Below are 23,496 nucleotides of genomic sequence, written 5' to 3'. Positions count from 1 at the left end.
CAGTGCCATGCAATGCTCAAATCCACCCAAACAGCCTGACCAAACAATAATAGCGAGCATCCCAATCAACCAATAGCCGGAGAACAACGGCGAGCACCTTGATTGCGCGTGGCCACACACAAAAGAGCTCAAGCCGTGTGGCTGGAGTCCGGATTCGACGATCACCTTAACTTTCGTTGCCCAACGACAAACCCAGAAGAGCTCAATCTATTCCGCACCAGATCCGCCCATTTCAAATCGCCAAGCCATCCCCCATAGCTGCTGTATGAGGGCCAGGGGCAAGAGGGTTCAAGTTAGAGACCGGGCTGTACCATCAGGTTCACACCCGTTCTCGACCTCTCCATTTCGCCGGTCCCAGTATAACGTCAACATTATTCACCTGCGCCAATAACACCATTCTTTTGAAGCTCCGCGCTTCAACACCAATTAAGAAATCCAACATCTTGTTAATCCAACAAAGTCACATCAACCAGGTCTTCCAAGGAGAGCAGTGCTCTATCTTATTCAGCGACGACCAAGCCCTCAAGGACCTTCATGGCCCTTGTCCCCTCTTTCTCAAACGCCATCACCATGGTTTCACACTCGAGCTTGAGTTTCTGCTCAGCTTGGCTCGCGTTGTAGTAAATCCACTCCTCTACAGTCATGTTGCGCTCTTGCTCCGAAAGCTCGCCGCCTTTGGAAAAAAAGCGGTCCGCTGCGCCATCCACATCCTGCTGATCATTGTGGTAATCCTCAAAGATGGAATCCAGATCAATTGCCGTCCAGGGCTCTACGCTCTGCAGACTGCCGATAACGTTTTGTTTTGAAGGCGAGAGCTGTTTAGAAGGTGACATTTGACGCGTAGGCGTGCCTATGACGGGAAAAGTGACAACTGGCATACGATTGGTCTTGCTGCTGGCAGTGTTAGGTTTCGAGGAAGGAGGTCGATTCTCTGCATCTGACGCTTGAGGGGAGGGAGATGGCGAGATGGTGGCTTGTTTGGCTGACTGGGCAGGAGAAGCCTGGTGGCGAGGCGTTTTTGGAGGAATGGCAAGGAGACTGGAAGCAGAATCCGAGCCAGTAGGCTCATCTTTGCGTATCGCAAATGGCGAGTCCTTGGGGGGTGGGACTGGTTTCCGGGCTACCCGAGGACTGCCGACTGCTGCAGAAAAGCTCTCTTGTATCGTCGCCGACTCAATGTGCACCTCGGTTTGAACATTTCGTGGCTTAGCCTCGTCCGCTGCTTGGATAGAAGCTGGTATCTCAGGTGCAGCAACTGAGGCCTTCGGGTTCTTGGGAGGTCGGCCGCGTTTGCCGGTGCTTATCCGCTTCTTCGTGCCTTCAACCGGGGCTGGGGCGGGGCCTGCTGTCTCAACATCCAAGGAGTTTGCAGCAGGTATCGTGGCAGCTTCCAAAGCAGCAGGAACTGGAGTGGACTCATCATTCCCCACAATCTCTGACAGCTTCGACTTCTTTGCTGGACGGCCACGTTTCGCTGTGCTCTTGGTGCTCGTGGTGCTTGTCACACTGCCGAGGGAGGTCCTGCCCAGCGACGTCCTGCCCAAGGACTTTCTGACGACAGTGCCGTTGCTCCCAAAGCTAACGTCGGCATCTGCAAGCTCGTCAGGCTCTTCTGCTTCTGCGTCCATTCGTGGTTGTGGCGGCTCGGCGAGCATTGGCTGGGCGGGCTCCTTGGTTTTCTTAGCGGCAGTTTGTTTTGACACCTTTCGCGTGCCAGCCTTGCGGCCTTTCTTGGGGACTTTCATTTCTTCTGATTCGTCCTTTTGGTCAACTTCCATTTCATCCTCTAAGGTCTTCAAATCTGCATCAATCTGTGCATCGGTTGGCTGGGCCGGTGCAGGATCAAACATGGCGAAATCAGCCGTTGCAGTGCGAGTCAAAAGCTCATCCTGGTTGGAAACTTCCTTGACTTCCTGCTTCATGCGAGAAGCAGCAGCCTTCTTTGTGTCCGGGTCGGCCAGGACGTCTTCATCATCCGAAAGTGGTCGCTCCAGGTCAGCCTGCAGTTGTCGATCGATCTCGTCGTCATTTGGTACACCTGTTGGCGCAGCAGAATCCGTTGAAGCAGTCGATAATCTCCGAGCAGGTTGAGTTCCGGATGCCTTCCGCGTACCAGATGCCTTCCTCGTCTTCTTGGCTGCAGGCTTCTTGGATGGCACTGAAGCATCGACCATGTCCGTGTCGACCGAGGACGCCTCAGTCGCGTTGCTACCGCGGGCCTTGCGCGTCTTTGTGGCTTGTCTCTTGGGAGCAGGTGCCTCGGCGGTGGTCAGCATTGAATCTTCCACCTCCTCGCTGGATCTCTTGCGGCCTCTTGCAGGTTTCGCGGGGGATGGAGGGGCTGGGGCCGCCTCCTGCTCGGGGCCATCCTCCTGTACTTCAACGGCTTCGTCCTTCTTTGTGCGGGTTTTCCTGGCACGCGTTGCAGTCGTTGCCTTCTTTCCTTTCGTCGTCTTTTTGGATCCCTTAGAAGCTGTCGTCATAGTAGACGCCGTCGTAAGAACGCTGTCATCGACATCTGCGGTGACATCGGCGACGGATGTCAGATCAGACATGGCTGTAGCAACAGATTGTAGCGAAAGACGGGATGCCTTGGAGCTCCTGGCAGCTTTGGACCGTCCTGTCTTCTTAGGCGCCGGCTTCGAGCTGATCAAGCCAAAGAAGGGACAGTTTGGCGCCCGGCTGTAATGTTCATCCCTAAGGCATATTAGTACGTCAGATGTGTTGGAAGAGACATACAAATTTCTTACCAAGGCTTGTCGCCCTTCTCCCATCCGTCAAGTCCCAGATGGCAATACGTGCAAGTGGCATTGTCGTCTGACTCCACCGTCGGTGTGTATTTCCAGCCGGCTTCAACAAGCTTTCGAAAGCATTAGCCGCATGTTTGTGTTGCAGGATACAGCTGCCCCGTCTTACCTGCTTGGTCTTGCAGCTCCAGCCCTTCCTGTTCTCGTGGGGCCACCGCCCTGCAAAGGTGGCCTTCCGGGCCTCGGACATGAGCGCGTCTCTGGGGTCCTCTCGCGCGTACTCGCCCAGCTCGGCCTCTACCGCCGCGGTGATAGCCCAGCCACATTCGGGGGAGTGTTTCAGGTGCTCTTCAAGGGGGCTGTCATCCTCTTCCCAGCCATCGAGGGCCTTGCTGCACAGGAAACACACGACGTTGTCTGGGTTACTAGGTAGGGGTTGGAAGAAAAAGCCGGCCTTGGCCATCTGCAAGCGGTAGACACGCATTAGGACGCGTTCGAAGGTGAAGATCGGATCCATATGGGGGAAGAGACTCACATCGGCAGGTTTGATAGACTTGTGCGGCCATGATAGCGTCTTGGGGGCACGGGATGTGGCCGCGGTTGATGCTCTTCGCTTCGCGACACGTTGCGGGCCATGGAAGGACGCAAGGCGGTTCTCGTATATGAAGTACTCATCAATGTCATCGGTGGACATCGTGAGGGCGATTGCAGCCTGGTCGGCTCCACGAAGCTTGAGGGTGTCGTATTATAGATTCGTGGGCGCGTGTCACGCGTGCAGCTGGGACAGTTCAAGTAGCAACCGGGCAGGCGCGTGGAGACAATATAGAGGTGCGATCCAAAGGATTTACCACTTGTAGAGGTTTCACAAATGCAAGAAAGCGCAGTGGGGAGACGCTTCAGTTGTGGTTGCAAATATTGGGCGGGTTGACGGCAAGAAGTCGCGTCGCAAAGCATGGAGCTGTCGAGACAAGGGCCAGGCAAAGCAAAAGCCCCGGTCGCAAACCTACACGCGTCATTGGCCCGTCGTCCCTAAAGTAAACAAACCGAGGCGCCCCACTCCGGGTCAGTGGTCAATCTGCTCCTAGTGCTGAAGCCCCACACGCGACTTCTCAGATGCTTGAACCGGCTCATTGATGCTATAGTCCACGTCAGAATCAGATGCAAAAGTTCCTATTATTGATTGAATGTTGTTTTCAAAACTTTCTTGAGCTGGGCTGAATCTGGTCGTTGTTTTGTCGGCTTTTGCGCAATTCCCCTTCTGGGCCCTACGTATAACGAAGTTACTCGGGAGGAACCGCTGCTTACTCATGTCAAGTCAAGGACGGAAGTGTGCGATGCTTTACTATTTATATTTTGTTTATACTGGAGAGACTGCCGCCCAGTCAAGCTAGAGCATGCAGTATATTTTCAACAGCAGTAGGTCATCATAGACGACTCACCGTCGCCTGCTCGAGTCAACTGGCAATGCCAAGGTCCTTGTAGAAGGCCTCGTTGGCAGGCTTTCGGCCCAGGAACTGCTCCAAAGTGGTCATCTCTTCCTGACTACCACCTCTCTCAAGCACGGTGTGCCTGTATCTTCTGCCCTCCTTTCCATTCAGGGGGTCCGCCTTGAATGCAGTGTAGAACATGTCTGTGGAGTAGACTTGGGAAGACAGGTAACCGTAATAGCCGGCATCATAGCCTCCGATTAGGTGACCAAATGTTGCCGGTCCGTTGCCCCAGTTGCTATGTCAAAGGTCAGCATCTCCATGCCCAAACCAATCCAATATTGAGAATTGCTTACCTTCCCTTGCCTAGGGACTCGGGACCTTGCAAGCCGGCAATCTCAGCCCGAAGATCATTGTAAACCGCACTGGCGTCCAGTTTCTCCGCTTCCTCATGGCTCTTGGGCGAGTGGACCGTCATGTCGAAGATGCCGAAGTGCAGCTGTCGCAGATTGAAGAGCGCGCCGTTCACATGCTTCGTCGAAACTAGCTTCTCAACGAGTTCATCCGGGATCTGATCTCCCGTCTCGTAGTGGCTTGACAGCCCCTTGATTTGGCTAGGAGTCCAGCACCAGTTCTCCAGCATCTGGGAAGGAGCCTCGACAAAATCTCTCACCGTCGATGTTCCATGGAACCGAGATGTCTTCGTACGACCAGCCAAGTCGTGAATACCGTGTCCCAATTCGTGGAACAGTGTAACCACCTCATCGTGTTTAAGCAGACTGGGCTTCCTCGGCGTGGGCTTGCTGAAGTTGCAAACCAACGCTGTTGCAGGGTAACGCCGCTTACCATCGGCCTTTAAGAAGCCTGGGGACAAGTTGAAGTTGGCCGCATGAGAGTATTTTCCAGTTCGAGGATGAAGATCAAGGTACAGATACCCAACGAATTCGCCGCCTTCACCTTCGTCATCCCACACTGAGAATACAATGACATCTTCGTGCCAGGAGATATCCTCCGCCTTTCCGGTTGGGCTAATCGCGGCTTTGTCCTCAGTGGAGAGTTCGACAAAAACAAATCCGAACAGCTTTTCGAAAATGTTCAACATGCCAGCCACTGTTTTGGTCAGCGGGAAGTACTCGGAGATCTTGTTCTCGTCAATAGAGTACTCCTGCTCGATCATAAGGCGATCGTAAAAGCGGTGATCCCACAAGTAATAGCTGCCGTCGAACTGTTCTCCACGGGACTCCACATCGGCTTTCTTGATCGCCTTGAGGTGCTCCGTCTCCTTCTTGCCACCAGGAGCAAGCTTGACGCGCAGATCTCCCAGGAAGTCGTTGACGGTCTTCGTTGTCTTGGCCATCTTGTCCTCAATCCTGAAAGAGGCATGATCTGGGAAACCAAGCATACGGGCAGCCTCATCCCGAAGGAGGATGGCCTCCTTGAACAGGGGCATGTTCTTGTTGCACTTGTTCTCATTCGCGATGAAGAGCTTCTGGCGCGTCTCGGCATTTTTGGCAAACTTCAACGTTGGGAAGAGATCGGGATATTTGAAGGAAACACGAAGCTTGCCCTCGTTCTCTCCAGTTCCCTTTTCCCAGCTCTCAGTCAGGTCGGACGGCACACCATCGAGTTCCTCAGGGGTGAAGTAGATGGCACCATTCTCCTCGTTCAAAGTTTTTGTGAACTCGATCTGGATCTGGCTGAGTCTCTTTTTGATCTCCTTAAAGCGCTCCCTTTGTGGGCCGGCGGGGAGCCCCAATCCGTTGGATATGTAGTTCTTCCTCTCCTTCTCTAGGAGTTTCTTATCCTCGGTGTCTAGACCCAGGCTATCCTTCTTTTGGTAGACCGCATCCACAATCTTGAAGACATCTTCCCTGGTGGCCATCTCAATGGCGAATTCGTCCATGATGCTTTCAGCTTCCGTCGAGGCATCGCGCAGCTCAGAGTTGCTGGACACGTATTGGTAGAATCCCAAAATCCGGGCTGTCAGAGCCGAGTCATTCTCGTCATGAATCTGAGGCTGCAAGACGTTCTGGAATGTGGTCTTAGAGGAGTCGTCGGCAGGAATCTTGGCCACGAGGTCGTCCAGAAGGCTCCGCGTCTTGTCACACAATGCCTTGGTGTCCGAGACAATATTCTCCTTGGTGCCAATGAAGGTCGGCGGTGCCTGCGGGGGCTTCTTGTACTTGTCCATGGCGTAGGGAGGATGGGATGCCAACAGTCTGTGTGTCGAATACGGAGCAGCCGCAAAGGAAGGGATCCGGGCCAAGCGACCAGCTTTCAAGTTGGCAAATGTCCCGAGCAATGAGATGCGCGGAACGGCTCGTGAGACAGCCAGGATGATGGAGACAGCGAGAACGAGGAAAGAGAAGACAGAGAGGACACCAAACTTATGCGGCTTACCCCTAGGCTTCACAGTCGGGTTTGGAATATGCAACGCCACCTTGGAGATCGGAGGATGTTCCTATGCAGTGAGGGAGTGGTAGGAGGCTCGTGACACGCAGCTCGCTGGATGGGGAAGCTGCAGCGGAGGGACACTGCGGGGTGAGTACACTGCAGATCAGGGGGCCCCTGCAAGATGCGGGCCTAGCAGGGTGCCTTGCTACCGTGATGTCTGGCTACGGCTACCTATACGTGTGGGCATATTAGGTGCGGTGAGAGCCGTCGCGAATGCTGCGACACAGCTGCATAGATTGCCCTAACCTCTCGAGCTTGTGAAGGGATAATTCGCTGGCCAACAGAAGATGGCAGCAGGGAGACAGACAGATATATAGGCCAACCGAACCCAGAGGAATACAGGAATGACTCCCGCTTCGAGTGAGCCAAGCAAGGCTGCAGCCTCTACTCTCTGCGCTTGGCGTCCCCATCAGCATCGTCACCGATGGTGTTCAACAGCAGTCAAGGTGCCTACGCAACGGTTCGCGAATCTGCGCCCACCAAGCTTGCTTGCATGGGGCATGGATAGCTGATCAAATCGACATCGAGACTCCGCTAAGAGACGCGTCTACGTTTCGGCCGAGGATAAAAGTATTACTGCTGTAAAGCATCAAATCCTTGAGAGGAAAGACGCGTGAGGTGACGAGCAATAGAGGCTCCATATTTTCATATGTCTGATTGATTGTACCTATTCTCGAAACAGTCCTGGTCGACAGCCGATTCAGGATACCCAACGTCTGTTTTGCTCAAGGCGTATCTCGTCACTCGTCAGCAACAAAAGCAGTAAACGCCGGCCAGTCCCTGACAAAAATCCATGCAATATATCCTCTTATGCCATGTCCTTCCACTGTACGGCGCAATCACCCCCTCCGCGCACGCTTTCGTGGCGTCTCGCCTTGGTATCTTTCGTTGTCACCCGTCTAGTTCGCAAGAATTGTCCGGACGAGATCTGCGCAAAATCCGCGTCAGTTATCACAACGTGTCGGATCATTTCATTGCCGTGGCAATCAGATATGCACGCACCTGTGTAGTTGACCTGTCCCGAGCTGGTGTCGACGGCCTTGAGAAGCTCGTCCACCTCCTCGTCCGTCATTTTCTCGCCCAGGTTGGTCAAGATGTACTTGAGCTGGCCGACGCCGATGAAGCCCGTCATGTCCTTGTCGAACACCTGGAAGCCGCGGCAGTACTCGTCAGGCTCGCCTGGGTCGCGGAAGCCGCCGGGGCGGTTCAGCACGCGCTGGAAAGTCTCGAAGTCGACTGGGCATTGTCAAATGCGAATTAGTACCTTTGTTATTTCGTCGCATACGTGCGTATGGCGATGCTTTGCCAATGTGCGAGTTGATCGCGTAAAATTACATGTTGTGTTGTGCGACAAAATTGCCCATGTAAACAAGAGTGGCTGGGGAGGAGTCAAGACTCACAGTCGCCGCCGACGCTCTTCTCCAGGTCCCTGATCTCGGTCATGGTAGGGTTTTGGCCACAGGCGCGCAGGAGGTCGCCGAGGTTATCGAGGGTGACACGTCCATTGCCGCGCTTGTCGAATAGTGAGAAAGCCTCCTTGTAGTTGGTTGAAGCCTGGGCATCGTACTGATTAGAAGACATGTCTGCGGTGTTTGCGATTCCGGTCTGTCACGAAGCAGCAAATGGGGGATGAGAGGGATTGGGGACGGATGCAGAGGATCGAGGCAGGTTTGGTGCAGTGATGTCGTGATAGCGTGTTGACAAAGAAGGGTGCTATTGAAAGGATGGTGCTGCGGCTGCGGGTATCTGTGGTGGCTGGACTGGAAATTTGGAGATGGGATCATCCGTGGACAGGGCTGCAGCTTGGCTGGGAGACAACACGGCAACGGTTGGAGTCAAGCGCCTTCCTCGGGACCGCCAGGCCGCCGGCACCCAGCAAAACAAGGTACGACGGCGTCACACAGCTCCAACCTTGGTCGGGCTGGGCGCTGGGGGAATTGGTGCCGGTGCTTGTGCTCCCCGAGCCAGCACCTGGGCAACCAGCAGCCAGCAGCCAGCAAACGGAAAACGAGAGCAACCAGCGCTAAACTGGAACCTGCGAGGGCAAACGCATCCGTGCTGCAGGTCATTTGTTTACCTCTGCCAGCTCCCAGCCTCACCGTCCAATAGCCGCACTTGCTGCTCGTCCGGGAATGTCATTGTCTATTGACGGTCACGCACTCACCATTGTGGGTCCTTGGGGGCAGCGAAAATTGCGGAGATGGCGGGCGAGGGACGGTAACGAGGTTGGCGATGATGCTTCCTGGAGTTGAGGTTGGGATCCAGCTGTGTTTTATAAATAAAATGGAAGAGCGGTCTCCGTCTGCGTCGTCTCCCTGGACATGGACCTGTTTATGGGCCCTCCGTGGTCTGTGCTGTTCATGCGAGCGAGCAGGGCGACGCGAGCCGCCAGTGCCAGGCCGCCAGCGGTTTTCAGAGGAGTCCCGAGGAGGAGCCAGGAGCCAGGAGCCAGGACCAGAACGAAAATGTGTGGGGCTGAAACTGACGGGGCAACGGACGAGGGGCTGGCAAGGGGCAACGAAACGGCACACATCGTCATCTGCTTTTTGGTCTCACTAGACTACCATGGCACATATAGGTAGTCAGTCAGTCTATGGTCTCGATGGACTTTCTCACAATTCACTCTGCAAGCCATTTAAAGTTGATCCCCACCTATACAAACAAGGTGGTGAGCACGCTCTTGCATGTCTGAGGACCCACAAGGTGGAGGAAAACACCACACTCTTTCTACTACTCTTGTCCCCCAACACACACACACATGCTGCCTCGCTCAGCAGTGGAATCTACAAAATGTCTGGCACATGAGAAACCCAAGTCCTTTCGGCCGTGAGTGCAGCCGGTGGTACCATGCACCGAGAAATCTTGGGCATGACTGTCGGCGGAAACATCCCGGCATGAGGACACAACCTATTTACCCACGGCGGCATGTCAAAAGGTGTGACATGACACCCACATATATCCCAACATGTAGAAAATGACTGTCTGTCCCAGAATACGCCTCCTCCGATGCCGGGCTGTCCATTAACGCACAACTCCTGCGAGTTCATCTCAATCCGTCCCATCCTCCGAAGCTCAACCAATTTGGGTGGGGACGCAGGTACAGATTAGAGGTCTCCAAAACACCTACCCAGATAGGCAGTACCCAAGACAATGAAAAGCACAAAGTGTCAGTCTCATGAGACGTTGTGACGTGAGTGTCCATCGCTCTGGTGATGGCAGCTGATAACGTGAGAGGGACCCTGAAAAACGTTAGCACCCGCCGGGACTCCAACGTGGGGAAAAGAGACATCTTGCAGCCGACTCAATTTGGAATTCAAAGACAGCCTCACAATTACAAATCAGAGATACATTTATTTATATTTGCATGTTGGCTTCTGTTCCTGGCATCGTCGACTGAGCTTGTTGCCTCATGCTCCAATTTGCACTCCAATCTGCATTTCACAAGATACTCCCGGCCCAGGCTCGCCAAAACAGCTCAGCCTTTCTCATATCACGCTTCTTTAGTTCGTCATCACCCAAAATGAGCACCGACGCATCCCTAAGGACGTTCTTCTCGTCCAAAAATTTTGCCGTCGTTGGCGCAAGCTCAAACACGGCCAAGTTTGGTCACAAGAGTAAGATAGCTAGAATCCAAATGAGAAGCCCTAGAAACCCGAGACTGCAAGGGAATCGTCAGCCGCCTCTCAAGCGTTGTGGTTCCGTATCCTACCCAGCCAAGTCAAAGCACACGATGAATTTGATATTGAACTAACAATAACACACACAAGTCTTCGCCTGGTATCTCCACCACGACATCCAGGCCATCCCAATCAACCCAGCCGCGCCCTCCATCGCCGTGCCATCCCTCCCGGACGCCGCAGGCAAGCCCTCAGAGATCCCAACTGTCAAGTCTCTCTCGGCCCTGCCCGACCCCAAGGAGACCTCCGTGTCCATAATCACCCCTCCCCCGGTCACCCTGAAGGTGCTCGAGGAGGCCAAGAAGCTAGGAAGTAAGTATTGACACTCGGTGTTCCTCGCACCCGCCCCCACCGAGGGACCATCGCTGTCATCAATTAGTGTGCTCTTTTCCGAGGCACGGACTGACTAGAGACACTTATAGTCCCAGCCGTGTTCCTGCAACCCGGCACCTTCGACGACGAGGTCCTGAAGTACGCTCGCGAGGGCGAGGGCGAGGATGCCGGCGCCCAGGCCGACGGCCAGGGGTTCAAGGCCGTCGTGGCTGGCTTCGGCGGCGGCACCGTCGGCAGCGAGGGATGGTGCGTGCTTGTCGACGGCGAGAGGGGTCTGAAAACGGCGGGTAAGCTGTAGGCGAGGAGGCTGTGTATGTGTGTAGCATTGAGTGGGCAGTCAGACGTAGTCAGTTTCTGCCGCATGCTCGGCAACTACCTTGGTAGATCCGAGGGAGAAATACTTGCTAAACACCATAGTACACTAGGAGCATTGTAGGTATGAAGATCGGTTGTATAGAAGTCGAATCCTGCATAATAGACCTGCTAAGGGATGACCCGTGATAATGACTTGCTGTGGACTAGGCTTCCACAGAATAAGATAATGTGTGGTATGGGTTCCTATCGCACGACTTCTTATAGATCAAGCCCTGTGGAATTGCCTCCTGTTGGACAACATCCTGTTGGAGACCCTCCTACCAAGCCTCCTTTAAGAGGCAAAGAGCATGAGTTAGAGCAGCAATGTAGTCCCATTGTGACGGGTAAATACGATTGAGACTAGGGTATCAAGTATGCTCTCACTACTCCAACAGCCCTGCAGCGAGAGCCTCAAGGTCCTCGAGAGTCTCAGGTTCCTCAGCCATCTCGATGACCTTCTTGTTGTCCTTTTTAGCTTTCTTGGCCTTCTTCTTTGTGGTCTTCTCGTCCTCGACATCCGAGTCGTTCTGGAACCACTTCTTCTGCTTCTTCGTTGGTCTCCGCTCCTCAGCCTCGCTCTCGCTGTGGTCTGTGCCATCCCCAGTAGGCAACGACCGCAGCAGCGCAAGTGGATCCTCTCCGTCCTCCGAGCCCTCCAGCTGCGCAACAGGCCCGGCTGGCCCAGGACCTTCGCCACGCTCCATCCTCTCGAGCTCCTTCCTCCTTTCCCTCTTCTCCTTCCTCCTCGTCTTGGCCAGCTCCTTGTCCTCCACATCTGCCTCCTGGACCTTCTCCGTCTCTTGGTCGACGAACTGCCGCCTGAGCTCCTCCACGGGACCTTGTGCCTTGAAATCGTCCTCGTCAATGAGCTCGTAGATAGGGTGTGCATTGCCGTCGTCATCAAAGACAAGTTTCTGCCCGTGGCCCTTGAACTTGAGGAGCTTCTTCTTGGACTTGAGGAGCTTCTCGCGCCGTTTCGAATCGATGACGAGCTGCTGGTCTCCTCCAAAGTCAACAACCTTGATATTGCCCTCTTCACCGTTTTGTGCTGCCTTGTCGAGATCCTCGTCGTTCAGAACACGCTTGGCAACCATGAAGTCGTCTTCGTCGTCGTCGCCTTCGCCTTCCGGTCCTACCATCTTGCGGTAATGGCTAGACAGCACGTCCTGATTGGTTCGCTCAAACATCTTTTGCACCTTCGTCTTCACTTCGTCCTTGTTCTTTCGCTTGCCGCCTTCATCCTCTGAAGACTCTTCCGAGTCGCTCATAGGCATCCTGGGGGCGTTCTTCAACTTCTTCATATCCTCGCCCGGTCTGAACTTAATATTCGGCGTCCCCGGTAGTCCTAGGCTCGCAGCGTACGCGTCCAAGTCCAGCCTTTTGATATCGAAGATATCCTTGTCCTTTTGTACGTAGACCGACCTGACATAGGTAACGAATGCCTTTTGTGCCAAGTATTTGATGTTGGGTTGCTTGAAACACATGCTTTGCACCTGATTCCTGATGCTCTTCTTCATGTTATCCTTGACGTTGATCCTCTCTATTGGAATCTTTTTCTGTTCCAGCCGCTTCAGCATACCCGTCTCTTCGCTAGGATCCAGGAACAGGACAGCACGGCCCTTACTCTGGTATCTTGCTGTCCGTCCGACTCGGTGAATGTAGGTATCTGCATCTTCGGGACAGTCGACCTGGATGACCCAGTCGACCGAAGGAAAGTCAACACCTCGAGCTACAACGTCTGTCGCAAATAAGCAGGAATGCTTCGCCGATGTGAATTGCTGTGTGATCCGTAATCTTGCCTCTTGCTTCTGGCGACCGTGCAAGTGGAGCAAAGGTATTCCCGGTTGCAGCTGTCGGAGCGCCTCGTACACGAATCGGACCTGCTTGCCGGAAGACAAGAACACAACAATCTTGGTCTTCAAGCTCGCCTTTATGAAGCCATATAGCGTATCCAACTTTTCCGAGAGCGGTGTCACGATGTAGTGCTGTTGGAGGGTGCTCGGCGTTGCTGATTCGGCAGCCTCATGGACCGAAACATATTCCGGGTCTTTCAGGCTGAGTCGGGCCAGATCCGAGATTTTCTTGCTCTGGGTGGCGCTGAACAACAGTGTCTGCCTCTCCTTGGGCAGATGCTCGATCAGCGCATCGACGGCGTGTTGGAAACCCATGTCCATTATGCGGTCGGCCTCGTCCAGGACCAAGATTTGCAAGTCGTCGACGTTGAAACCAAACCTCTGATCCAGGTGTTGGAGCATGCGCCCGGGCGTACACACGAGGATGTTCATGCGGTCTATGCGGTCAGCCTCCTCCTTCAGGTTGTTGCCGCCAATGACCAGGCCGGCAGAGAAGTCATGGTAGCGTCCGATTTTGCGCAGCACATCGAAGATTTGCACAGCCAGTTCACGTGTCGGCGACATAATCAGGGCGCCGAGACCATCGCGAGGGGTCCAGCGAGCGTGGTAGAGTTTCTCGAGGACGGGTATGAGGAAGGCGAGCGTCTTTCCGCTGCCAGTCTTGGCGGCTGCGAGGAGATCATGGCCTTTCAGGGCCAGAGGTACGGCTCGGGCCTGGACGTCGGTGAGGGCTTCGAAGTGAGAGGCTTTGAGGCCAGAGGCTGTGGCTTCGCACAGGGGCAAGTCGGCGAAATTTGCGACTGGTGACTTTGGGTCCTGGAGACATTGTTAGCTAGAAGAGGGCGTGGGCGAGGAGACAGACAGACATACCAGTTCGTCGATGACCTTCTTGAGCCGGTCGTGGTCCTCTGCCTCCCTTTTCCTTTTCAGAGTCTTGTCTTCCTTTTTGGGGTGCCTTTTGGGCCCGGACTTTCCGGGCTTTGGATGTAGCGGCATCTTCGTCTTGCTGAAGGTGAAGTCTTCGTAAGAGAAAGAGTGGTCGCATCGCATTCCAGAAAATTTCCCAGTACTGCAGCGAAAGAATATTTGGACAGGGATGTCGGCATGTGGGGCTAGTTCGGTAAATACCTGCCGCTAGCGTTGGGGCCGGTCGACAGTTCCTAGACTAGAGCTTACCGACCTGAGGCTCTGGATAGTACACTGCACCCTTCCACTGGGATAACCGCCACTGGGATAAACCCCTCTAGAACAAAGTCTATAAGATAATCTCCTCTAGGATAACTCCCTTTATTCTCTGAAATGACCTATTTTATGATAATATCGTTCGGACAGTCTTCTTCGGGTTTACCTTATCTGAGATGACCCCTTCCATTCTCTAGGGGAAACCAACTTGAGACAACCTCTCTGTGACAGGCTGCTTCTAATATATCGAGACAATGTTTTGATCGAAATTCACCACCTCTAGGACAATCTCTTGTGGGGATGTCAGACAGTACGTGGGATATATCATTGCCCGCTTTCCTGTGTCTACCTGTATTTGAAAGCAGCGACCAAATTTCTAGGACCTCTCCAAGCCTTATTTCTCGGATTAGTACAGTATGAATTGTACTTTTACGTTGACAACATGGAGCGGGCGGACCGTCGCTGCTGCGCACTAGATGGTTTCTCATAGTCTAACTTGAAGCGTCGAGGATTGTCAGCCTGTAGTGAGCAAATGGTTGTTGTGTTGTGTCTTAGTCTGGGCGGCGCAGAGAGAGAGACACATGTGACTGGGTGGCCGAAGCCGAACGTCATGGAAGCATGGAAGACGGGAGATGGAGATGTGGACCCCTGATCCTTTCCACCTCTTGTTCCCTATCAGCGCCGATCTCCCCGCCGTGGCCGAGGCCGCAGCGGTGGAGAAAGAGCCCCAGCTAACACTGCCTGCTCGGACTACGGACTGACTGCACAACGGGCCAGACAGAAAGACAGACAGACAGACAGACAGCTTCCTGACCGTTATTCTTGTCGGGCTCTAGTCATACATCACACTTGTTCTGACACCACCGTGCCCGACACCCCATCTTGCCACTTCAGCATCCTCTGCTTGGTGTCCATGGCTGCAGAAATCCGGACATAGCACGACATCGAACCTCACGCCGCACACACAGCTGCTGTTGCGATGCCACACCACCATCTCGCCAACGGCGTCGCACCCACTGCGAATGGCGGGGTTAAAGAGCCGCCAGCCGCACCCGCGTCTGCATCCGAGCCCGCGTCCACAGCTCCATCCCTCTCCTTGCGCCAGGTCTGTCTCGAGCTGCAGGCCAAGGTCAACGCCTTCCTGGCCCAGAATGTCGAGACAGGCCTCCTCAAGGGCGTGCAGTCCCGTGTCCGCGAGGCACAGTCCGTCATTGACGACGCCCTCGAGAGATACAGGTAAGCCCCCCAATGCACGCCGTCAGCCCCGGCGGAGCACTCGTCCTCGTGGCCATGAACTTACCAGGCTCTCTGACACCACCCCGCCACAGCATCGAGGAGCTCTCCCTCTCCTACAACGGCGGCAAGGACTGCCTGGTGCTCCTCGTCCTGATCCTCGCCTGCCTCCCGCGGCACTTCGAGCCGCCGCCGCCGCCGCCCCCCTACTACTCCATCCCGCCCGGCGCCGGCACGACGACCAACGGCCTGACCTCCCAGATCCCGACCAACACCCCCGCGGCGCCGACCCCCGTGCGCAGCCCCACGCCGCACCCCTTCCCCTCCACCCTGCAGTCCGTCTACATCGTCGCGCCCGACCCCTTCGCCGAGGTCGACGCCTTCGTCGAGCACTCGGCCCGCGCCTACCACCTCGACCTGTGCCGCTACGCCCTGCCCATGCGCGCCGCCCTCGACGCCTACCTCCGCGACCGCCCCCGCCTCAGGGCCGTCTTCGTCGGCACCCGCAGGACCGACCCCCACGGCGCCGCCCTCACGCACTTCGACCCCACCGACGGCGACTGGCCCGCCTTTGTGAGGGTGCACCCCGTCATCGACTGGCATTACGCAGAGATCTGGGCGGTGAGTGATTGTGCTTTCGGTGTCGACGAGTCCACGTTGCTGGTGTAGTGGCGAGGCTAGCAGGATCGGGTGCTCTCGAGCTCTTGGCTGACAAGCGTATAGTTCCTCCGACACCTGGACATCCCTTATATATCACTATACGACCAAGGATACACATCTTTAGGCGGCACCAAGGACACTCATCCCAACCCCCTGCTCAAGAGACAGGCCGAGGGCGAAGGGTTCAGGCCGGCGTACGAGCTGGTAGAGGACGACGAGGAGAGGTTAGGCCGGGACCGGTAGCAACGGTTTCGGCGACGGAAAGTGGAGGGGACGGGCGAAGGCCGGCAGTCTGGGATACATCATCACTTCAATCAGCGGGTTTTCTTTTTGTGCATAGAGTCCATACACCACTTTCTGGCATAACAAGCAGGGCGCCTTCCCGCGCATCCAAACATGAGATGTATATTAGGGAGCAGCAATTCTGACAAGATTGAATCGCTCCGCAAGCATTCTTTTGTTGTAAACCAATCTTTGCTGTCACTTAATATCATATCAGGGGACTTATCACGCTTATGCTGAGCGTAGGAGCTGCCATGAGAGACTATGACGGGCTAGGCACTCGAGGTCTATGTCGCATAGAAATATAATTCACTTATCTAGACACCAATAGTGTGATCATTCTGTCTACTCGGGACAAATGGAAAGATAGCCTTCGTCGTCGTCGTCGTCGTACCAGGTCAAGTTTCCGGCTGCCATTCATCAGAGTTGCGATAGGTAAACTTAAGGTAGACCAGTGTACATTAAACCAATATTACAGCACGAAGGGTATCTCCAACAAACGCCCAAGTCAATCACCATGTGCTCGAGAGGCGCGCGACCAACGCCCTATCCTGACCTTCCAACACCCTTCCCTTCCTTAAGACGCCGCCATGAGGTAATCCTGCCCCTGTTCAAGAAAGGGCTGCTTTGCATTGCCCAAAAGTCCCAATATGAAAAACCCCTCCTCCGCTGAGGCGTACCCTCTTACTGCAAAGGAAATGCCTAGTCAGAGGCTTCGTCGTGCTTGTCCTCGCCTGGCTCGAGGCCAAAGAGGCGCAGCCGGTAGAAACAAGTATGATCGTCTGCTCCGTAGTTGCTCTTCGCGCGCACCAGCACCTGTTCAGTTCGGATTCCATAGTCCACCAGTTCATTGGGCAACTTGAACACCTGGCTCTCGCCCTTCCCCACTCCAGAGTCGAAGTCGAATTGACCGACCTTGACGAAACCCTTCTCTGCGAGTGTCCATCCCGGCCCGGCAAAGGCATCGCCCCAATGCTTCTTGCTCCAAGCAGTCAGCTTGCGCTGCGTACTGTCTTCTGGGGCCTTGATCCAGAATTCGAGTTCCTTGGGCATGGATTCCCAGTCAAACGTAGAGCCGCGGTCGATGTGCTCGACAACAAGGTATTGCGGTACGACGGACGCGGCAGTGAAGATGGACAGATCTACAACGTGCGTGTCATCCTTATGTCCACCGCACCAACACTCTCCGTCCTCTTCCCACTTTTCCAGCGCAAAGGATGGAGCAAAAGGGAGGCCGCTGTACTTCCCTCCACGGCGGAAAACCGGGTGCTCCTTGTCGTTCTTTGAAGACCCCAAGCTGAAAAATCTAATCTTAGACTCGCCCTGCTGCTTGGCATCCCTCAGAATTCTCCAATCGAATGTATCTGAAGTCAGGCGCGGATCGACAAGAGCTCCTCGAATAGTACTAAAGTAGTTCTTCTGCGCGAGGAGATTGCTATTGAGGTGAGACTTGATAGAGCCCTTGGCTAAAGCTTCCAGTTGGGCTTCTGCAACGGTTCGGCGGACTGTTTCAGCAACAATAGCATCGACCTCGGCGCGGCTCAGCCCTGGCGGGAGTTGGGCAGAATTCTTGGCCTCCATGGCAATACCGAGTGCCTGTCCAAGCTTGTCATTCATAACCTTCATTTGGTCCTGAACATTGGCGTCACGATCGCGGAGTTCTTGAATCTTGGATAGAAACTCTTCTCTGGTAATGACCCGCTCTTCCAGGCCAAGTTCTTTGAGGCGCGCAGCGACTGCCTTGTCGCCATCACCGTAGAGATCTGTGTAGGAGGAACTCGGTTCGCCCTTTACCGCGCCTTGCGCTTTCCGCACCGCGTCCGCGTTCTTCGTAAGCCAATCGTGGAAGGATTTGGAAACAGACGTGTCCACATAGCTCATAACCTCGTTGCTCATTGCGAGAGGATCTTCGTTCTGTATTCGCTGCTTGATGGCATCCCAGTGCGTGTCAGAGATGGCATAAGAGCCATTGCTGTCTTTATGAACGCTCAGCAGATACCACATCAAGCCTCCCTTTTTCATCTCCTCGTTTAAGGCATGCCAGAACTCGTCCTGTACCTTCCACTCAGAAGTCGCGATGTCTGCATCGACTTTGATGAGCTCTGGAAGAATCTTGCGCAATTGCCCAACGGCCTGTGCGAGTGTATTCAAGTTGTGCTCATTGTGGCTTTGGTTTATAGTCACCCAGTGTAGAGTGTTGCGGTAGTCTGCGTAATCGAGGTTGCCGGTCAATACAGCGAAAGGGTGCAACACTATCCACGGCACGAACTGCAGGATGTTCTGTCTCCATCCCACAAGAGAGTTGCCGTGGTACTGATAAGTTTTGCCGACTTCGATACCTTCCCATCGAGTGACGGGCACATAAAGTTCGAGAAGGATCAAGAAGAACCAGCAGATGATGATCAACAGCCCCCACATTTGCAGCGCTTTGCGAAGCCAGGGCGGCCATCGACTGATGCGCAAGTGCGAGTACACCCAATTCAAGCTTCGAGCGAACAAGTTGTCACTCTTAAGCAGAGCGACTGGTGGAATTATGGCGCCATTGTTCGCCAGCCCTGGCGGCCCCTGCGGCCCTTGCGGCCCTTGCGGTCCTTGCGGTCCTTGCGGCCCCTGTGGACCCTGCTGTCCGGGTAGTCCTTGAGGACCAGGCTGTCCTGGAGGCCCGGGCTGTCCTTGGGCTCCTGGTTGTCCTTGAGGTCCGGCTTGTCCTTGTGGGCCTGGCTGCCCCTGCAAACCGGGCAGTCCGGCTGCTCCCTGCTGACCCGGCGGACCTGGCGTTCCTTGCGGCCCTCCCGGTCCTTGAACAGGAGGCGCCGTGGCATTCCCAGAACCAGGTCCTCCGGTACCGGGCCCTCCAGTGCTGAGACCAGTACCGAGACCAGTACCGGGTCCTCCAGCGCCAGGACCTCCAAAGGCAGGACCTCCAGTACCAGGCCTAATACCCGGTGATCTAGTACCAGATCCAGTACCAGGTCCTCCGGTGGTAGGTCCAGTTCCGGGTCCTCTTGTACCAAGACCTCCGATGTCAGATCCAGTACCCGGTCCCCCGGTCGTAGGTCCTCCAGCACTAGGCACTGTGGAGGTGGGCCCTCCAATGCCAGTTACAGTGCCTCCAGTGCTAGTTACAGTGCTTCCAGTGCCAGTGCTTCCAGTGCCAGTTCCAGTGCCTCTAGCGCCAGTTACAGCGCTGGGTCCCCTACCACTGTCTCGTGTAGCACTTGGGGGCGACTGAAAAGGATTAAAGGTCTGGTCTGAACGTGCTCCTTGAGTGCCGGTTTGTGTAGCAGTGCCAGTTTGGTTAGAAGCCTGGGTAGCTGTCCCAAATCCTCCACGCTGTGTAAAGCGGTCTGCCCAGCTAACGGCTTGGTAGCTCGGTGGCGGCCGCGATTGGGACTGTGGGGTCGTCGCTGAGTCTCTGCGACTCCTCGTACTACGGGGCGTGTCACGGTTTAGTGGATCCTCGTCGTCGTCGTCATCAATGAAATCAGAACCGTCAGATCCATCAGACGGCGCATCGGCCGTGAGTGGTCCAAAGTTGGGTCCTTGATTTGGTCGATTTGAAATCACAGGTGCACGATTCCGGCCCGGTGTAGGTGTTCCAACATCTGCACCATGGAAGATCTCGCTCTCCTCGATAAAGCTTCTCATGGACGGGGTATCAGAGTGAAGCGGTGCTGACATGTATCGAGAATATCTGCGATTGCCAGTGCCAGAGTCTGGGCGTTGGCGCTGTGGCTGGACGGTTTGGGCTCTGCTCCCAGCTGGGTTTTCTGTGCGACCAAGTTAGATAAAACAATTGTTCATACGTAGAGCAACGTTCATGTGCCATGGTAAGAGTGGAGGGGGGGGGGGGTGGTTGTCTCAAGAGACTTACGTTGATTGTTGGTCGCCGGCCCCGCGGTTTTCTGTGCGACAGGAGGAACCACTGGCCCCTGATTGGGAGGAGGCGCTGGACCTTGGTCAAGAGGAGCCGCCGGTCCCTGGTTGGGAGGGGGTCGCGCGCCCTGGTTGCCGCCCTCGGCAGCCTGTTGAGCTGCTCTGGTCCGTCTGTCGGCTGAGGTGGCGTTCTGCACGTTCCTCAAGGCATTTCCAATGCCGCCTATCGAGGATGACGTGGTACTGCGACCAGCAGTCAACATCGCGGGGGACCCATAGGAGGTACTGAATCTACTCGGCCCTGGAGTCCTCTGAGCCCTCGGTCTGCTGTCCGGCGCTGGGGACGGAGTGCCTCCTCCCGCGTTGCCGCCACGACCTCGCCTGGGTGGCATGGTGGCTGTTGAGTGAGCTGAAATTTGAAGGCGCTTATTGACCAGAGAATGAGTTTGCCCTTTTGCGAATTAGAATTATCCTTTTGTTTGCGGTAGTGACATGGTTTGAGGAAAGTGACGACAGGAGCGATGTGAGATGAGGCAATACGCTGCTGTTGCCTTGGGGAAAGATGGTTCAAGGCTGTAAAAGGAGCTTTCGGGTTGAATCGACGAGAGTTCGCTTACCTTCAAAGCCGGGTCCAAACGATGGCGGCTGGGTTGGCTGGCTAGGCTTGTCGGCAGCCGCACTCTAAGAAATTGATCGACGATACGTCGAATTGTGCGGAGCACACTGAGCCTGCGGTAGGAAGATGCGATAGGAGTGAGATCAGGTTCGTGCACACACAGCAATCAAGACCAAGTGCGAAGACATGAAAATTTGAGCACACGCTGTGTCGTTGTCAGGTTTGCTAGCGCTGGTGGTCGAAGCTGAAATCAAAATCGAGGTCAAGGGTCTGGGGCATTGGTGGTGATGACCTCGAGAGAAGCGGGCGATTTGGTCGAGAAAAGCAGCTGTCGCGCGCTGTCGGAAAGTAGCATGGCGCAAAGAGGCCTTTGTTTGCGGGCTGAAAACGGTAGGTAAATGCACAATTGCGTCTCGCAGTGCTGTCTTTGTGATACAAGAATTGCTTGTCCTTCTCATAATCCCCAGACGAAACCGGTGATGCAGAGGCGCATGAGTGAAGTACGCAGTCGGCTTTCACTCTATGGCGTGGCGTTCTGGGAGACGCGTCTGGCCTAGGACGTGTCGTCGCCCAAGCAATCTGAACCGCAAGATGAGTGCTGAGGTGGGCTTGTTGGTTAGTCAGCACCATCGTGGGGCAGCTCCTCTCTCTTTGGGGAAGCTTGGGTAGATCTCTTTTGTCTAAGTCGCAATGGTTGGTGGAGTAAGCCTCCGTCACATTCACCATGCACACTGTTTACAGTAAAACTCATGCCATTAATTCAGCACCTATGTTGAGTTCTACTGAATGCCCAACTTGAAAGGCCAATTCTCATCAAGCCTCCCCAGTGTAGAATAGACATTTGCACCGGACCGTACCGGCGTTGACAGATGATACCAAACAACTTGGAAACTCGCAATACATCTGCCTCTGTAGGTCGAAAAGTTCCATTACTCGTCTAAGTCGTTGAGGCAAAGTCTAATAGGATGCACCAGCCTGAACTGCAGCCATGCGTGAATTGGAAGGTCATCCCCACCTCCTTAGCAAACATGACTGCCGCATCCCCGAAGCGGCTCTCATTATTCTTTTTTCACGTCCTCCTCTGAATGCAAACGGCTCCTTCCAGCTGCATGCTGCATTTATTTCTTCAAAGCCTCCAGCAGCTCCGCGGGCGGGCTCTGGCGGTACCCTTGGGGGTTGTTGCTGACCCACCGCCACAGATCCGAGCAAGCGTCCTCCATCTTCAACTCCGTCTTCCAATTCAGCTCCTTGTTGGCCAGGCTCGGGTTCGCCGTCAGGTCCAGCACGTCGCCTTGTCTTCTCTCCACAACCTCATACTTGAGGTCCCGCCCAACAACTTCGCGGAACGCGTTGATGATCTCGTACACGGTGCTGCCACGTCCTGAGCCGAGGTTCCATGCCTTGACGCCTGGCTGGTGCTCCCGTAGGTAGTTCAGCGCCACCAGGTGGCCCTTGGCCAGATCGCACACGTGGATGTAGTCGCGGATGGCCGTGCCGTCACGCGAAGCGTAGTCGTCGCCAAACACCAGCAGCTTCTCGCGCTGGCCGGTAGCAACCTGGCCGAGCAGGGGGAGCAGGTTGTATGGCACACCCTGGGGGTCCTCGCCCATGATGCCCGAGGGGTGGGCGCCACAGGGGTTGAAATACCGCAAGTTAGCGCCGTTCCACTGCTCGTAAGGCTTGCCTGCCTTCTTAAGGTTGTTGCGCTGGGCAACGACGTGGTCCTCGATGACAGTCTCAATCATAGACTTGGTGCGCCCGTATGAGTTTGTGGGCCCTGTAGGGCAGTTCTCTGGGATCGGAATCATGTTGGGGAAACGAGTCGCATCGCCGTAGACGGTAGCGGAGGAAGAGAAGACGATGTTGGTGACATTGTGGTCGGTCATGGAGCGCAGCAGGGAGATGCTGCCGCCGACATTGACACGGTAGTACTCGAGAGGGATCTCGGCAGACTCGCCCACGGCCTGTACGGTTATGTTAGCCTCCCCTTGGTCGGTCCCACTCGTAGCCTTTGCGCGACAATGCGCGGCCGGGTCCGACTTGCCTTGAGGGCCGCAAAGTGGATGACACTATCAATCTCGGGATTCTCCGAGAAGACCTTGTCGAGAGCAGGCTTGTCCGTGATGTCTACCTTGTAGAACTTTGGTCGCTTTCCACAGATGAGCTCGATGCGGTCAAGGGCCACCTCGGACGAGTTGTAGAGGTTATCGACAATCACCACCTCGTAGCCATTCTCAAGCAGGGCGAGAGAGGTGAATGAGCCGATGTAGCCAGTGCCACTGCAAATCACAGTCAGTAAGCCAAAGTCCTTTTCTACCAGGCGTGTCTAGAGTTTGGGCTGGTGACAGCGCAAAGTAAAGGGGAGGAGGGAGAGATTGGCGCACCCGGTGATGAGAACAGTTCCAACAGGCGCCATGATGAGCAGAGGCTTGGTGGTGTGGTTTTTGAATTAGCTTTCGAGGGACAGACTGCGGTGAAGAGGGACCGGGAAGGAAGGTCCAAAGAAGAGGGAGGGAGAGAAAAAGTCCAGAGTTAATGGTGCTGGGTAGGTAAGGAACGGTGAAAAGATGCGTTGCGACGTCGACGCAGTCGGTCCAATGCGATTGCAGGTACAGGTAAGTAGGCACAGTAGCTTGTTTAACTGCGGCGGCGAGGGAGGATTTGGCGGGGCTGAAATTGATGGCAATCAAAACACCCCTCGCCCCTCACCCGATTCATTACGAGCAGCATGCAGGCCTGGCAGGACGCCCTCGTCCCTGGTCGTGCCAGCTTCTCCTGTCCTGTGTGTGGTCCTGTGGTACC

At 55.0% G+C, this 23,496-nt stretch overlaps 9 protein-coding genes across 9 annotated transcripts; 2 read left to right on the top strand and 7 right to left on the bottom strand.

The window, feature by feature from the left end:
• Positions 1 to 500: 500 nt before the first annotated feature.
• Positions 501 to 3,441, bottom strand: J7T55_004792 (uncharacterized protein; the record flags this gene model as incomplete). The annotated part of the gene is made up of 3 exons (XM_053130518.1): positions 501 to 2,697; positions 2,751 to 2,860; positions 2,917 to 3,441. 3 exons carry the CDS (start codon positions 3,439 to 3,441, stop codon positions 501 to 503), a joined length of 2,832 nt encoding a protein of 943 aa, XP_052991218.1.
• A 760-nt stretch (positions 3,442 to 4,201) lies between these two features.
• Positions 4,202 to 6,365, bottom strand: J7T55_004791 (peptidase family m3; the record flags this gene model as incomplete). Its single annotated transcript, XM_053130517.1, has 2 exons — positions 4,202 to 4,472; positions 4,531 to 6,365. 2 exons carry the CDS (start codon positions 6,363 to 6,365, stop codon positions 4,202 to 4,204), a joined length of 2,106 nt encoding a protein of 701 aa, XP_052991217.1.
• A 1,162-nt stretch (positions 6,366 to 7,527) lies between these two features.
• On the bottom strand, positions 7,528 to 8,209 carry J7T55_004790 (uncharacterized protein; the record flags this gene model as incomplete). Its single annotated transcript, XM_053130516.1, has 3 exons — positions 7,528 to 7,556; positions 7,631 to 7,864; positions 8,029 to 8,209. 3 exons carry the CDS (start codon positions 8,207 to 8,209, stop codon positions 7,528 to 7,530), a joined length of 444 nt encoding a protein of 147 aa, XP_052991216.1.
• A 1,939-nt stretch (positions 8,210 to 10,148) lies between these two features.
• J7T55_004789 (binding domain-containing protein) lies at positions 10,149 to 10,936 on the top strand (the record flags this gene model as incomplete). Its single annotated transcript, XM_053130515.1, has 3 exons — positions 10,149 to 10,242; positions 10,396 to 10,617; positions 10,728 to 10,936. 3 exons carry the CDS (start codon positions 10,149 to 10,151, stop codon positions 10,934 to 10,936), a joined length of 525 nt encoding a protein of 174 aa, XP_052991215.1.
• Positions 10,937 to 11,375: 439 nt separating this feature from the next.
• J7T55_004788 (uncharacterized protein) lies at positions 11,376 to 13,895 on the bottom strand (the record flags this gene model as incomplete). The annotated part of the gene is made up of 2 exons (XM_053130514.1): positions 11,376 to 13,661; positions 13,716 to 13,895. The coding sequence occupies 2 exons, from the start codon at positions 13,893 to 13,895 to the stop codon at positions 11,376 to 11,378; spliced, it is 2,466 nt and encodes an 821-aa protein (XP_052991214.1).
• Positions 13,896 to 15,006: 1,111 nt separating this feature from the next.
• Positions 15,007 to 16,163, top strand: J7T55_004787 (fad synthetase; the record flags this gene model as incomplete). The annotated part of the gene is made up of 3 exons (XM_053130513.1): positions 15,007 to 15,263; positions 15,356 to 15,881; positions 15,984 to 16,163. The coding sequence occupies 3 exons, from the start codon at positions 15,007 to 15,009 to the stop codon at positions 16,161 to 16,163; spliced, it is 963 nt and encodes a 320-aa protein (XP_052991213.1).
• Positions 16,164 to 16,904: 741 nt separating this feature from the next.
• On the bottom strand, positions 16,905 to 18,620 carry J7T55_004786 (uncharacterized protein; the record flags this gene model as incomplete). The annotated part of the gene is made up of 1 exon (XM_053130512.1): positions 16,905 to 18,620. The coding sequence occupies one exon, from the start codon at positions 18,618 to 18,620 to the stop codon at positions 16,905 to 16,907; it is 1,716 nt and encodes a 571-aa protein (XP_052991212.1).
• Positions 18,621 to 18,733: 113 nt separating this feature from the next.
• J7T55_004785 (uncharacterized protein) lies at positions 18,734 to 20,470 on the bottom strand (the record flags this gene model as incomplete). Its single annotated transcript, XM_053130511.1, has 3 exons — positions 18,734 to 19,269; positions 19,403 to 19,972; positions 20,077 to 20,470. 3 exons carry the CDS (start codon positions 20,468 to 20,470, stop codon positions 18,734 to 18,736), a joined length of 1,500 nt encoding a protein of 499 aa, XP_052991211.1.
• A 1,342-nt stretch (positions 20,471 to 21,812) lies between these two features.
• J7T55_004784 (uncharacterized protein) lies at positions 21,813 to 23,110 on the bottom strand (the record flags this gene model as incomplete). Its single annotated transcript, XM_053130509.1, has 3 exons — positions 21,813 to 22,658; positions 22,715 to 22,973; positions 23,079 to 23,110. 3 exons carry the CDS (start codon positions 23,108 to 23,110, stop codon positions 21,813 to 21,815), a joined length of 1,137 nt encoding a protein of 378 aa, XP_052991210.1.
• Positions 23,111 to 23,496: the final 386 nt, after the last annotated feature.

This window comes from Diaporthe amygdali (assembly GCF_026229845.1).
Source record: "Diaporthe amygdali strain CAA958 chromosome Unknown NODE_23_length_778278_cov_65_433824, whole genome shotgun sequence".
Classification (NCBI taxonomy): Eukaryota; Fungi; Ascomycota; class Sordariomycetes; order Diaporthales; family Diaporthaceae; genus Diaporthe; species Diaporthe amygdali.
Note: the sequence above shows the minus strand (reverse complement) of the source record. Positions and strands in the feature narration are given on the sequence as shown.